Raw genomic sequence first — 14,570 nt, 5'->3', positions numbered from 1 at the left:
CAGAACTGAGGAGCTAACCAGTTACTAGAGGCACAGACAGCAACCTGTCCAAAACTACAGCACCAATAGAAATAAACTTCATAACATAGACCACTTACAGTATTTGAGGTACAGTAGATGTCACACAATCACAATTAATTCAAAAACTACTGCATTACATATTATATATTCAACAGCAGAACAGATCAATTTAGTTATTTGTAGCATGTATAGTAGTAAATTACTTGTTTTTTGTAATTACTCAGTTGATCAATGATTTGAAATTGAGTTGGTATGACTCCCCGGCCATGCTGTCCATTCCACTAACACATGATTCAAATATACAAACAAATATGATTCAATAAATCTAATCAAGTGTGCAATTTGGGGTACTGCAAATCACATTTCTTGATAGCAACAAAAAAATGAGTTTCAATGACTAAATGAATACCAGTGTCTCAGTGTGAATGCTCTACTGATTAGTAAATTGACAGAATGAATATTCAGATAATTCAATGTAGCCGAGAAAAAGGGAGAAAAAATAAATAAATTTGATTTCCTTTGACTTAAATGAGGTAACAATTTCTAGTTAATTAGCTTTCAGTATTATTTTAGTACATCATGAAGGCTGTGCTTAAAGCCACAGGTTACAGACTTTCAAACACAACCTAAAAATGAAAGTCCAAACACCAATCAGAAAGATTATAACTTGTCATTAATTATCAAGTTAATTACTAATATTTTTATATATAAGGGAGAAATCTCCTGTTGTATGGGAACATGATTATCAGTAATAAAATATAATAGAATCCTTGATTAATTAGATTAATATTAATTTACATTTTAAAAAGTGACAAATTCTGTCGTAGACCGCCACTGAGAATAGTAAGGGATTGCAGCTATTTTAAACTGACCTTTTAACATTGAAACATTTATCAGAAAATAACACATTTTGTTTGTAAATTAATCTAGCTGTTACTTGCTACTTCGGTTAATCTTAAATAATTTTTAAAGGCCCTTCACACACAATGAGCTGTAACAGTGCTCATACTACCTCATGTACTTATATTTAGATGTTTATAAAAATATAGAACACTTACTAAAATGTCCTCATAAAACACTGATATTTCTCTTTGCTCATGCAACCTCGGATTCTGTGCTTTAAAGGAATATATTCATTCCTTCAACAACTGAAAACCATTTTACCTGGCACCTTGAAAAGCTGACAAGCCAGCAGCTGCTACTAAACCCAAGTTTATTTTGAAATGAATACTTGTGCTATCGCTGATAGCCCCCGATGGCTCGCACAAAGTATGTAGCTGTAAAACGCATCAACCTTTGAGCTTCTCCTGCAAATTTACATTCACCATTGCTTAAAAACCGGATTCTGCTGTTTTAGCTGCTTTGATGACTTGGCATGGTTTAGGCACTAACACAAACTACAAAATTGCAGGAGGACTGCAGTAAGGTACTTAGCATTTGTTTCTCATTTATGACCTTTACAACTGTTAAATGATGTTGCCTGTCATTTCGCACACACAAACACACACTCTGGGCCTCATGGAGGTGGGGGTAACTTGACATCCAAGAGACTGTAAGCAAAAATGTTCCAGAAGATTCCACAGAAGATAAAGAGCGTGTAGACACTGAAGAAGATCCAGAACAAGGACTGTTCCTGCAAACGCTGTTCATAGTTCTGAAGAACTACAACGCCAAGGGTGAGGCCCACTACCACACCCCCAAGGTGGGCCACAAAGCTGGGATTAGGGCATGGTGGGAAGGCTGGGGGATAGAACCGAAGCCAGACGGCACGACCAAACTCCACACTCACTGTAGATACAGAAAGCAATGTGAGGGTTTACATATATTACACATTTCATTTAAAAACACAGCAAATCTTAAATGCAGAAAACTTAAGTGCACTAAGTAATTTTTTATGTTTTGCTTTTGTTTTTTTGTGTATTTTTATGTTTCTTGGACTTATCAACCTTATTCTTCCCGTAAAAATGGGCATGGCCATTTGTAAATTCTATGGGTCTGGCTTCCGGTCTCATCCGCATCCAGCTATTTTTAGCTGTACCGAACCTCTCGTTTTGCTGCTTGATATTGAAAATTTATGTCTTACCATATTATTTGAATGTGTTGTCTTAATTACGAACACACTGGTTTATAATGCAAACAGTTTTACTGTTAACTGCACGTTGTTATTCTTCTCGATATTTCCCTATAGTGGCTAATGAACCGGAAGTCTTGCCCATAGGCTTACTTCCGCGTTGAAGAAAAAGGTGGATACTGACAGTGGACGCAAAAGTTATCCGCGTCATTGTAGAAAATTTTGATTCACAGGTATTTGGTAACTATAATTATTTATAGGTCAAGATAAAGTTAGTAGCATTCAGCTCATCATTTTATCTTGTGAACCAACTTATGTTGTGTGCAATACAATTGTGGGGAAAAACATTACTTAATTCACTTTCATTGATTAGAACAATTCTGTACATATCCTCCTAGCTCTGGAAGAACTGGCCTATTATCATGAGTATGTTCTGTTTTGGTTTTGTTCTAGTGTTCATGTGGTTCCCATATCCCAAAAGCTTCTGTTTGAACTTCACACCTGTTCCACTGATTATTCCCTCTGTGTATTTAAGGCCTCATTTCTTTCTGTTTATTGATCAGTGTTGTCTGTGATTTTGTGTAGTTTATGGTGTTGATTCTCCTGGCTAAGTAAAGTGTCTATAATTTATTCCGTGTTGTGTATGTGAACTACAACCCCTGACAACTATATTAAAATTCAGTTTTTCTTGTTGAATTTAAAGTTAAGCACTGCAAAATAAAATAGATTCAAAAAAATATAATGAATTATATATAATTATAATTGCAATATAAAATAAATATATATATATATAATTTTTTTGAAAGATTAAGGAAATGAGAATGCACAAATAAATAGCCAATAAAAAAAAAAAATCTCTAAAATCAGCTAATAACCAATATGGTATAGATATATTGTCAATCCCCTAGAATATCATGATCATTCAATATTTCAATCACAGACTTACAGTCTCACAAACTAAAGACTATTTTAGCATGAATAACATAAAAACATATTACATACTGCACACCAGAGCCATTGCCATGCGAAAGAGCTTGAACTGACACTTCATTCCTGACCAGTTCTGTAAACAGAGGGAGAGAAACATCAAATTAGGAGAAATGACAAAAAAATTGGTAGTTAAGAGAGAAAACACTTCAGTATTCATTCTAATACTCTTCTGGTGTTGTTCCAGGGAATTGGTTTTGGTACCCCACTTTATCAAGGTTGCTTCAGACTGAGATGTATATTTGTTCTGGCATTTTCAGTGATCCTGTGACTATCAAAGGGAGCAGCATTAGCACCTGTCATTCATCAGCTAATTCAAGGTTAGTCTTGCAGTTCTGCATGCATTATACATAATAAATCAGATTTGATTTGACCTAATGAGAGTTCAGTTTTTGTTGTAGACAGTCTATGTGTAATCTGAGTCCATATCATGTACCAGTGCTGACACTAAAAGTTCTATCTGAAATGCTGAGCAAGTACAGGAGGGTTCATGATTTGACTTGAGAGACTGTGGACAGTCGCGGTGATAATATTTAATGACTCTGACCAGGTCATCATGCAGTACAAAACACCTCCATTCATTTAGAGAGAAGGTCAAAGCTTCGGTGAATAGCACATAGGTCTTTGATTGGTCAATGACAGAGGAGGAGGAGCTACAAAATAGACAATTATTGTATTGTATTATTATATAAAATGTATATGTAGGTTATACAATGTACTGTAAGTTGATTGACTGAGATAGAGCAAGACATAAAAACAAAAATATGTTTCTGGGGAAACATAGGCATCGGTTCTGACCGCGTTATTTAGATACTACTGAAGAAAACAGCAACAAGAAGTGAACAACTATAAAAAGAATAAAGTCTTAATGCAGAGATCAAAACAAACACAACCTGTGCGTTTACATGCATGTTCTTAAGCCAATTATGCTTAATAAGCCAAAAACGCACATGGTCATGTAAAGCGGTAACCTGTTTTCTTTTATCGTAGTAAGGTCATAAACGGCGTAAGCATAAACTGGTCGACACAGGTAGTTTTTTTGCCTCTTACCCCGATTTTGCGTGGCATGTAAACACAATAAAACGCTTTCTGTCTGCTTATTAAAGTGCGCATGTGTGATACGTGACAGGAATGCATCATTAGTGCAGATTTAAGTGCATCTAGACAGAGCAAATATTTTGCAGTAAAGAAGGAAATATAGGCCTATAAATGCTGCATTTATAACTCCATGAGAGGATAATATATGAGCTGTAAGTTTCCCTAAGACATGTTGAAAGCTTTATTTAACATCACAACTGACAATATATGGAATACTCTGAGTCACATACACAAATGATTGTATTTTGAAGTCACTACAGGGAAATAACCTGATTTGTTCATAAAGTCATGTAAACGCAGCTTATGCTTGCAATGTCAGGGGGCTATTTCATAAAACAAGTTTACCAAATAAGACAGGTTTATTTCAGTTAGTCTGACTTCTTGTCAGTTGATTTGGTTCAAAATAAGTCAGACTAGCTGAAATAAGCCTGGCTTATTTGGTAAACTTGTTTTTTGAAACAGGCCCCTGGTTACTGATGTGCATGTAAACGGGGAAAGCTGGTTATTTTGATAAGCGGATATTTGTTAGTTATCAGTTTACTGGTGTGCATGTAAACATGCTCAATATCATATGCATGACTAAAAGGCGAACCTTACAATCTTTCAGCTATTTGATCATCTGTATCTGAAATAAAGGGAGAGGGCTAATTGCTTGAAGTTGAGTAATTTTTTGTGACAAGAGACATCAGGCTGAACTTCACACTCATCATTTATCCTGACAGTCTGAGTCAAGGGCATCCTGATATTTTTCAAAACAGGAGCTGAATTAAGATTGAAGTCTATATACTACACATACAGTACCCACTTAGTGTCACCACAGTGATTAATGGATTATTTGATATCTCTAAGCATTATCAAAAACTGATGCTGAACAATATTCATTTTCTAGAGCAATACATTTTCACAACTGCTCAAACTGCCATAATAAGAAAATATAGACATTTCTTGATTACCATGACAACGTTGGCTAGGTGGGCGGAGACCAGAGCGTAGACTCCACCTGATGAACCGACCACAGGTGCTGTCATGTCCGTCACTGACACTGCCAATGAACCTGCAGGAAGGCAATGCAGACAAAAGTCACCATGACACAAACTTATGTTCAGGCATCACCGATATTTTCACTTTCTTATAAACTGGAGTCATTATCATATGAAACAAAACCACTGTTAAGCATTGACCAAATAACATTTGAACTAATGATGGCAAATGAGATTTAAAAGTTGGCAAATGGAAAGAGTATCAGTGATCAATGGCTTAAAAGCTATCGTAAGTTCATGAGACATTTTGCCTAAGATCTCCTTTTGTGTTTCCCAGAAGAAAGAAAATAATGGGGTTGGAATGGGTACGGAAAATACAAAATTGTAATAAAACTATTCCTTAATGTGGGTGTTTTAATGAAATCAGAACAAACTGAAACTTGATTTACTGTATCAAGGCATCCCTGTAAAGATTTTATTCATAACACGTAACTCGAGGCTTTATGATAGCGTCCTGCTGATTCTCATGACATATCTGCAAGATGATCTAAATCCAGTTGAAGAATTCATTTTAAAATATGTACAGTATTTTCAAATATAACTCACTTAAAATTGACATAAAATATGTATTTATTATATTTTTTTAATTTATTATGTACAATTATTAATTTAAAAATGCAGGTTGCACAATGCACCATATGTTTATTCTGTGGGATAATGCAAGGTAAACACACACACACACACACACACAAATGCAAAAACAAGAAAGTTCTGTATCTGGTGAAAATTAGGCACCCATTTTAATCATGTTATTTGGATACTACTAAAGAAAACAGCAATATCAAGTGAACAAGTGTAAAAAGTGTAATGTCTGTATGTGGAGATGAAAACAAGCAGAGCAACCTCTAATTACTATATCAAGTTTCTCTAGGCAGAGAATGGCAGTGCCTTGTGAAGATGCCATTATGTACATCCACATTCACACAGTACATACACACATTGTGATCAGACTTACACACCATTGTTGATGAATGTGAAATACTAGTAGAGGGATGTGACTTAGTGACACCTCATGGGGTTATTTCATCTTTAACTGACCTTTTCATGTTTCTGTAGCTGCAATGCATATATCTCTACAACATTTTAATGTTTTAATAGGATATCCATACGCTAATGAAGGAATTTAAATGTGCAGAAGAACCATCAGATATTAAAAGTATAATTCACTAAAAAAAATAAAATATACCAAATATTTATGATTGGGGAGAAGCAAATATAATAAATGTAATGTAATAATGCAGAAATGTAAATATATAATTACCATAAATCTAAATATTCATGGGACATGCTCCCCACATGGTTTATGAAGGTTTTTGCTTAATAAAAGCACTTTTGTTGTGGAATTATTTTATTTTAGGCCTCAAAGCTGTTAATATAATATATATTTTTTGGGATGAAATGTGAGAATAAAGAAAAGATATCAATATGAGATATTGCGCTCTTTACACTCAGTTAGCTTGATTCAGTCTTTTCTCTTTGTAAAAGCGGGAGGTTTAAATACAATACGTCTTTTCATTTATCAAGCTTTTTCTCTCAAATTCCACTCAGTTTAGGGCAAAAGATCAGACCAGGAAAGTCCTCTGGCGATGTAATTCACAAAGGTTTTTGACAAAGTATTGCAGTATATACAGGGGGGAAAAAAGTATTTAGTCAGCCACCAATTGTGCAAGTTCTCCCACTTAAAAAGATGAGAGAGGCCTGTAATTTTCATCATAGGTATACCTCAACTATGAGAGACAAAATTAGGAAAAAAAATCCAGAAAATCACATTGTAGGATTTTTAAAGAATTTATTTGCAAATTATGGTGGAAAATAAGTATTTGGTCAATAACAAAATTTCATCTCAATACTTTGTTATATACCCTTTGTTGGCAATGACAGAGGTCAAACGTTTTTAAACTTGCATAACCAAACCGGTTTATATATGCTGTAAGCTCTACAAACAGTCTTTAGCATTTCACATTCTAACTTGCGCCTTTTCCAAGATATTCCAAAAATGTATGACTAATTTTCCAGTTCTGGGTATGGGCTGCAGTAAAGTGAGGGCTGCGGTTAAACTGCCCCCTCATGACATCTGCTGCTGATTCTCCAGGAGCACACACACACACACACACACACACACACACACACACACACACACCGACCGATATTAGCTGCTAATGTCATCAGGGAGAATGAAATGACATTTCCACTTCAAATCAAACCCCACAGCTGATGGAAAATGCAGGTGAACTTCCCCCCTCCTTTCTTCTCTCCTTTGCTCTGCATCATTCTCACTTTCACTCCTCATGCCTCTTCATCTCTGTTTTTCTTGCATTCTCCAGTTTGTTTGTTTTTTGTTGTTTTTGTTCCTCTCAGCAGGGGTTGCAGACTGTTGTGTGAGGTTTTCTAATGTTGGAAAAGCTCAGAGTGTTTGTCGCATTTAATCAGCTTTCCATTTGTTAATCTTCACAAGTCTGAAAGCACATGGCTAGACATGGAAATAATTATATAATCATAATGCTATACCAACATGTTTGCTTCCATCCGTTGACTCATTTGAATAATTTCCAGGATTTTGACTTGATTTTATGAGTTTTTAGAATTTCAACTTCATTTGTAAGTAAATTACACAAAATTATAGTGGTTGGAGTACCACATCAAATCAAAATTGACATATTACCAATGACAATGTATAAAATCTATATAATTGATGACTATTGGAATATACATTTTGTAATGATTTGTACGGTTAAATATGTGTAGAAAAAGTTTGCACACTTAATCTAATGCCCAACAATTAGATTAATTAACAGCAATTTGTAGGAAGAAGGGTAAATTAATAGAACAACAATAAAGATAAATGTGACCTCAATAAACTAGTCTGGTTAAGTCATAAGTGTCATGTCATGGTCAGAAGACCTGCCTGAACCCTTGAATGAAGGCTGTTGAGTATTAGGAGTCTGGAAAGGGATGAAGGTTATTTCTCAAAGGGAAGGCTGCATCTGAGGATGTGTCCTTCCTAGACCAGTCCTTCTGATGCTTCATGACTAGAGTCCTTCTAAGCATTAAACGCTAGAATGAGATGGTCTAGTAAGTGTGCATGGCCATATATGTTTCTGCCTCCCTGGTTACAGAACAAAAATACTATTCAAATGATAATTTGAAGAACACTTTACTTATATTAACTTACTGTATTAATGCAGTACAGGTAATGACAACGGTCTGTGGCCTCCCAGTGCTTTATTAACGCAGTTTAGCATTATGTGATTCATTTACAACATGAAAGAAAACATATTGCATTCATCTCAAAAAACATTTTTCTTACATAATATAATGAAATTGAACAAGCTCAGTCTTGATTTATTTTCAGCAAATAAATTTTTCATGAATTGGATGGAATCTATGCAAAGGATTGTCGGCGATTGAAGGACGTGAAGGATGCACCAGATGCATCCTTCAAAACAGGCTCAATAAAGGACATGAAATGCAGACTGTCTTCTAAGGATCCTTCAAATTGAGACATCTTTTGACAAAGCTTGATGACGTGGCAGCCTAGATATGCAGCCCAAAATGGATGTGCTCTTCCATTTGAGAAGCACCCTTGTAGCCATTTCTAACTTCTTTAAATCCTCTATTCCAATGTATCTGAAATAACCTACAAATGGAGAAGGTTTCAGACCACTGGTAATCTGTCCAGGCTGGACCACTTCACCAAACTCACCTCAAGAGCAGAGCACAAGATGCTTCAGAAAGTCTCAAACGCTCTTAAAAATAAAGGTGCTTCACGATGCCATAGAAGAACCTTTTTGTCTAAATGGTTCCATAAAAAACCTTTAACATCTGAAGAACCTTTCTGTTTCATAAAAGGTTCTTTGTGGCGAAATAAGGTTCTTCAGATTACAAAAAGGTAAGAAAGAGATGGTTCTTTAAAGAACCTTTGACTGAATGGTTCTTTGTGGAACCAAAAATGGTTCTTCTATGGCATCGCTTGAAGAACCTTTTGAAGCACCTTTATTTTTAAGAGTGAAGAACCCTAGGATGATATCAGGGGATCTACTCTGTGATGTAATAGTGTGGATAAGCACTGAATGAACGCAGAAGAAGATAAACACCTGCCTCTACATCGCTGCCCATTTAGTTTCACCCAATGATTTGCGCATGTAGTATTTTCAAGAGAGGCAAATGTGCAGGTCTGTGCAGAAACCAAACTATAATGATGGCTCCAAAGACAACAAGACACTGTGCAGTGCCAAGTTGTGGATCATGTGGAATCTTTGCATTGCCTTCCTTCTGATCCAAATATTAGGAAAGAGTGTATGAACTTTATTTTTAATGAAGTTCCAGACTGCGTCAATAAGAACTTGGTCCTTTGTTCACTTCATTTTACCAAGGATTAGTTTACAAACAAGGTACAATTCAGATGGGGGATTTTCAGAAAGATTGAAACGAAAAGATGATGATGTGCTAACTATATTAGATCCGACAGTTATGTCGCAACACACAAGTTCGAGTAACTGTTTTTATTACGTGATCACTATTGATTTGTCTGTTAAACAGATCATTTGATATGAGTATTTATGCGGTTTTAACCTAAATCACAACAGTGTCCATCTGTGAAGGATGTAGGCTGTCAAACATACACAACTATTAGCTAATCATAGTCTACAATCCGCCACACCTATTCAAACAGAGCAATCTGATGAGGGGGGTCCGAAATATCCTATTACTTCTAAATTGATGTTTTTTGATGTAAAATTCTTGATAACATTATAAGTGGATCTCAGAGAACAGTACAAAATAAAAAACACAGTTCATGACCCCTTTAATTTGTGCTCAGTCAGTCTTACAAGTAGAAGTGACAAATCTGTGTTGGCTGAACAAGTCCTACATCCAAATAACTGTTGATTTTGTGAAGTTGCTCCAGAACATTCATATGACCATTTAAAAAAGGGTGCACAAATCTGCATGTGAGGTCAGCAAGGAAGAAGCCTCTGCTTTCAAAAAAGAACAGCAAGACAAAATGGATGTTTGCAATCCAACACAAGTAGAACAGGAGTTCTGGAAAAATGTGATCTGGACAGACAAGTCAGAGATGGAGTGGTTTGGCCACAGCTGCAAAAGTAATGTTTAGCAAAAAAGTTAAAAGAGCAAGAAATTTTCCCATGTTCCCATGACTAAAGAATGTCCTTTTTACATGCCTTTTTAAAGTTCCTAATTTTGTTTTGGAGGTTTAAATGCATTCAAGGTCCAAGAACACTTCAATTTTATCATAATATACAGTGCAGCATTAGATCTTTCTCTGAAATGTCTCTAAACCAGTCCTTTCCAAGCACCTATTCTGCTCTGACTAGTCAGATGGCCCAGTCTGTTGTGATTGGTCTACTGCTAACAGTGCATGTCGGAAACTAAACTCCCTTTACTATATCTGAATGCCAGCTCAGCAGGCTTTCTCAGCTGTTGTATACACATTGATATAAACCAGTGTTTCTCAACCCTGGGCGCCCCCCAACACTGCACATTTTGTATGTCTCCCTTATCTGACACACCCATTTCAGGTCCTGGAGTTTCTTCTAATGAGCTCATGAGTTGAATCAGGTGTGTTTGATTAGGGAGACACACAAAATGTGCAGTGTTGGGGGGCGCCCAGGACCAGGGTTGAGAAACACTGATATAAACAGTATCAAAATCTTGCTCCATAATGTATCACTACTCAAAGTAGTAAGAATAAGACAGTCTGCATTAATCAACACAATTTTAGGTAATAGTGGGCCCACAGTATTTCAAGACAATAATTTGAGTTGGCAGAAGGTGACAGCTGTGCACTGGGTGTACACATATAAAACAAACTACATGTTTTGAATACTCGGTAGAAAATATGCACATAAATGAGTAATCATATATACAGGTTGTGACCCAGCGGCGCAAGACAAATAAAGTGGGTACTGCTTGTGAATAAGCATTTTGCAAATCCCATGTTGAACTCAGCAAGATTTGAGAAGCAGTCGTCAGTAAAATGACAGGGACACCACAAAAGGTTGGAGTTATAATGCTGTGGTGTCACTGTAAAAATGAATTGTAACCACTGACTATTCACATCCTCATCCTTTGGGAGTACATGCAAAGTGATTTTTACTTTCGCAGTGCAGAGAACAGCATCTTCTAGATATGACGACAACACAAACCAAACTCTTCCAGGCTACAGCTACAGTTTTTGAGGGCGGGTCAAAGTACACATTGTTCACAGGCAGCCAAAGAAGACTATAGGTAGGAATTATGCAAATTTGTAACCTATGTAACCTTTCCTGTTTATGCAGGAATTAAGGTTTGGAATTACTGATGACATGTTTCAGACAGTTCAGTATTGGTGATTTCTTCTGGGAGACAATAACTCCAATTGTTGTGCACTTTGCTCTTTGAAATTTTGCAGACCTTTTACATTCACAAACAGCTATATTGCACACTACATGAAAGGTAATATCCAAAAGAGCATAACAGGGGCACTTCAAGGAGATTGCACTAAGAAAACACACTTTCTCATCACAAACAGAAAACCTAAAATATATGCGGAGTTTGACTCACCTGCCAGTACACCACACACATAAACCAGGCCGATTCTCAAAGCTCCGTGGACCATCTCTAATGGCACACCCACCAAAAGTTGCATGGCCATATTTAGACCCAGGTGTTCAATTCTGAAACATATAAATCAGCATTAGCACAATTACAGATGTCCCTGAGAAAGGGATTAATATTTTTTCCCCAGATTAGATTAGATTAGAGTGTCTGTATATTTAGTTATTTTCAGAAGTTGCTAGATTTTACAATTTGGTGCACTCCCATAAAAACCTCCTTCTATTTACCATATTTTATGTGCTGTATGTATCTATGTATTTGCACTCATTATTGTTTATACGTGAATAAAAGCCTCAATTAAATCGGTTTATCATATAACGTAATCATATCTTTTCAGAAGACTTGGATTAAATCGCTCTATTTGGATTACTTTCACAATATCTTTTTGAAGGTTGCGTGGACTTTTTCCTTGATTATTCTCTAATTGATCACAGATCATAAGAGCAAAAATTAATATGATTACTGTACCACCATCTGCCCTTATCAACCTCCAGATGCCAGTGGTGAACTCAAGAATATCTGGTTATTAAACAGTCAATAGGTAACTTTAACTGACACTACTAGGTTTAATTAGCAGAAATAAATTTTTGTTTCCTTACAAGCTCCTCTTTCAATAAACCTTAATTTATGGAAGAACTGAAAATGCTTTTGCTGTGATCTTACATAAAATTTTCAAATACATGTCAGAAAAGAGTAATGTGTCAGAGATGAGGTCTGTAGTGGGTGTGCTCTGACACACAAGTGGCCTGATTCTGGCATGAGTCATTTCCCAATTCTACCCCTGTTCCAACTTTGTTTAGTCCAGCTTTTTTTCTAAAGCCCTGTTCACTTCACCAACTGCTCTAATTCTTTGACTTTCAGTACTGCACATGGAAAACAGTTACACTCCTTCACATCTACAACAGCATAGTGACATATCTGGGTGACAGAAAACACTACAGGTAATGTTCCTCATGTCACATACTTGGCTCTCCTCAACATTGCCAAACAGATCCGATAGAAGCCCAGTGGGGCAAAATCTGGACCCAGATCTAAAATAATAAGAAGCAGGACAAGGTCAGAATAATTATCCTCATAGAACAAGGACCTGAAATTCACTAAGCTTCAGATAACTGGGGCATATTACTTAAGTCACGGTGTAGGATGATCCTACAGAGCTAAAAGAAAGAATCACTGACACACAGCTTATTCAATCAGAATCAGGATGATGATGAAGACATCAGCCTGACAGACAAAAGAAACAAAGAAATGAAACTGAAGATAAAGAGCCTTTAATACAATATCTTAACTGAATGTGAACATCTCTGAATATGTTACCCAATATTCAGTACAAGCACTGTCCATCTTTCACAACAAAAGACAGTTCATGTCCCCAGAAACAGCATATAAAAGTAACTCAATTACTTATCAGGACAATCTGCATGAATGATCTTGAATTATGAATGGCTAGGGGTCTGATCTGAAACTGATCTCTGCTTCAACAAAACCCACAGTTTCCAGAATAAAAGATAATTAAATCACTGCCATGAAACGATTGAAATATGAGGGAAATTTTTCACACATTTTTCATGAAAATAGTATGCATACATACAATCACATACAAATGATACTGCATGTACATACTGTACTGTACTTTAATAAAGACGTGTGACAAATAATTCTGCTGTGGCTTTGTTTAGAACTATTAGAACTATTGTTAGCTGAGAAAGTAAGTGGCAACACTGTGTCTTGGTATTAACTTCTTGTTTATTGAACTGATCATATTACCACATGAGATCAGAGCAACAACACTTTTGCTTTGCTCCTCCAGTAAACACAAATTCGCCTCTCATAAAAAAGATATAAATATAGATTTGTGAAGGAAAGAACATTTAAAAAGTTTAAAGATGTGATCCATTGTATAGTTTAAATATTAAAATAAATGTTTTATAAGGAATAGCATTAGCATGTTGTCGAATAAAAATTGTCCCAGCATTCTTTTGTGTGGTGAGATATATTAAAAGAATCTCAAAACTTTCAAGGACAGGATAATACCAAAAACAACGCACGTACAGTAAGTACCAGTTTTCTTCTGGCATTGACCTTTAAAATGGCCTTTACCCATCAGATTACAAGCAGAATCATGTGAAGGGCCATAGAAAGGCAAAATAAAAAGGTTAGTGGACAATGCAAATAGAACATTTCTGTTTCTGTTCCAAACAAAATGATGTTTGATACAACTGCTGATCATCTGAGATCATGTGGATGATATCATGTGGTGTTTAATGCTGCAATTCTGTGACACCATCTCAGAATGAGTCATGTCCTACCCACTGCTGCTGATGAAACCAAGTTATAGAGTGACTTTTGAAAAGCCTGTGTCTGTGTGTTCTCCTATTGGGATTCTGTTGGTGCAGCAGACAGAGCGGATCACTAGCTTGGGTTAATGGGGAGATTACTCTGTAGATGAGTGTAATATAAAACATTAAACTCCACAGATCACAGCACATCAGGCACATCACAGGGGTTCAAGCCCTCTATCAACCTGGGACACAGGCCTTCAAAAAAGCTTTTTGAAATGTGGTTTAATAGCATTTTTTTGTGCCTGAAAATGGTGCATTGAGGGAGTAAGCATTTTAAAATGCCAGAAAAGAAACAGCTAATCAAAACTGTATCTAAAAATGGCATGAATTAGCAGCAGTGAGCCACATTTTTGAGGCTGCAATACTCTTGGATGATTTGAGATACAAATACATCTT

At 36.1% G+C, this 14,570-nt stretch overlaps 1 protein-coding gene across 1 annotated transcript in view; it reads right to left on the bottom strand.

Moving 5' to 3' along the window:
* Window positions 1-840: 840 nt before the first annotated feature.
* Window positions 841-14,570, bottom strand: part of LOC107553290 (rhomboid-related protein 3-like) — a 23,586-nt gene continuing 9,856 nt past the window's right edge. The window contains exons 5-8 of the mRNA XM_016235480.1: window positions 11,779-11,891; window positions 5,131-5,231; window positions 3,095-3,155; window positions 841-1,809 (exon numbers count right to left, since the gene is read on the bottom strand). Coding sequence (XP_016090966.1) covers window positions 1,538-1,809; window positions 3,095-3,155; window positions 5,131-5,231; window positions 11,779-11,891 — 547 coding nt within the window. The 3' untranslated portion in view covers window positions 841-1,537. The remainder of the gene's footprint in view (window positions 1,810-3,094; window positions 3,156-5,130; window positions 5,232-11,778; window positions 11,892-14,570) is intronic.

This window comes from Sinocyclocheilus grahami, unplaced genomic scaffold, assembly GCF_001515645.1.
Source record: "Sinocyclocheilus grahami isolate Dianchi unplaced genomic scaffold, SAMN03320097.WGS_v1.1 scaffold469.1, whole genome shotgun sequence".
NCBI classification, from domain to species: domain Eukaryota; kingdom Metazoa; phylum Chordata; class Actinopteri; order Cypriniformes; family Cyprinidae; genus Sinocyclocheilus; species Sinocyclocheilus grahami.
Note: the sequence above shows the minus strand (reverse complement) of the source record. Positions and strands in the feature narration are given on the sequence as shown.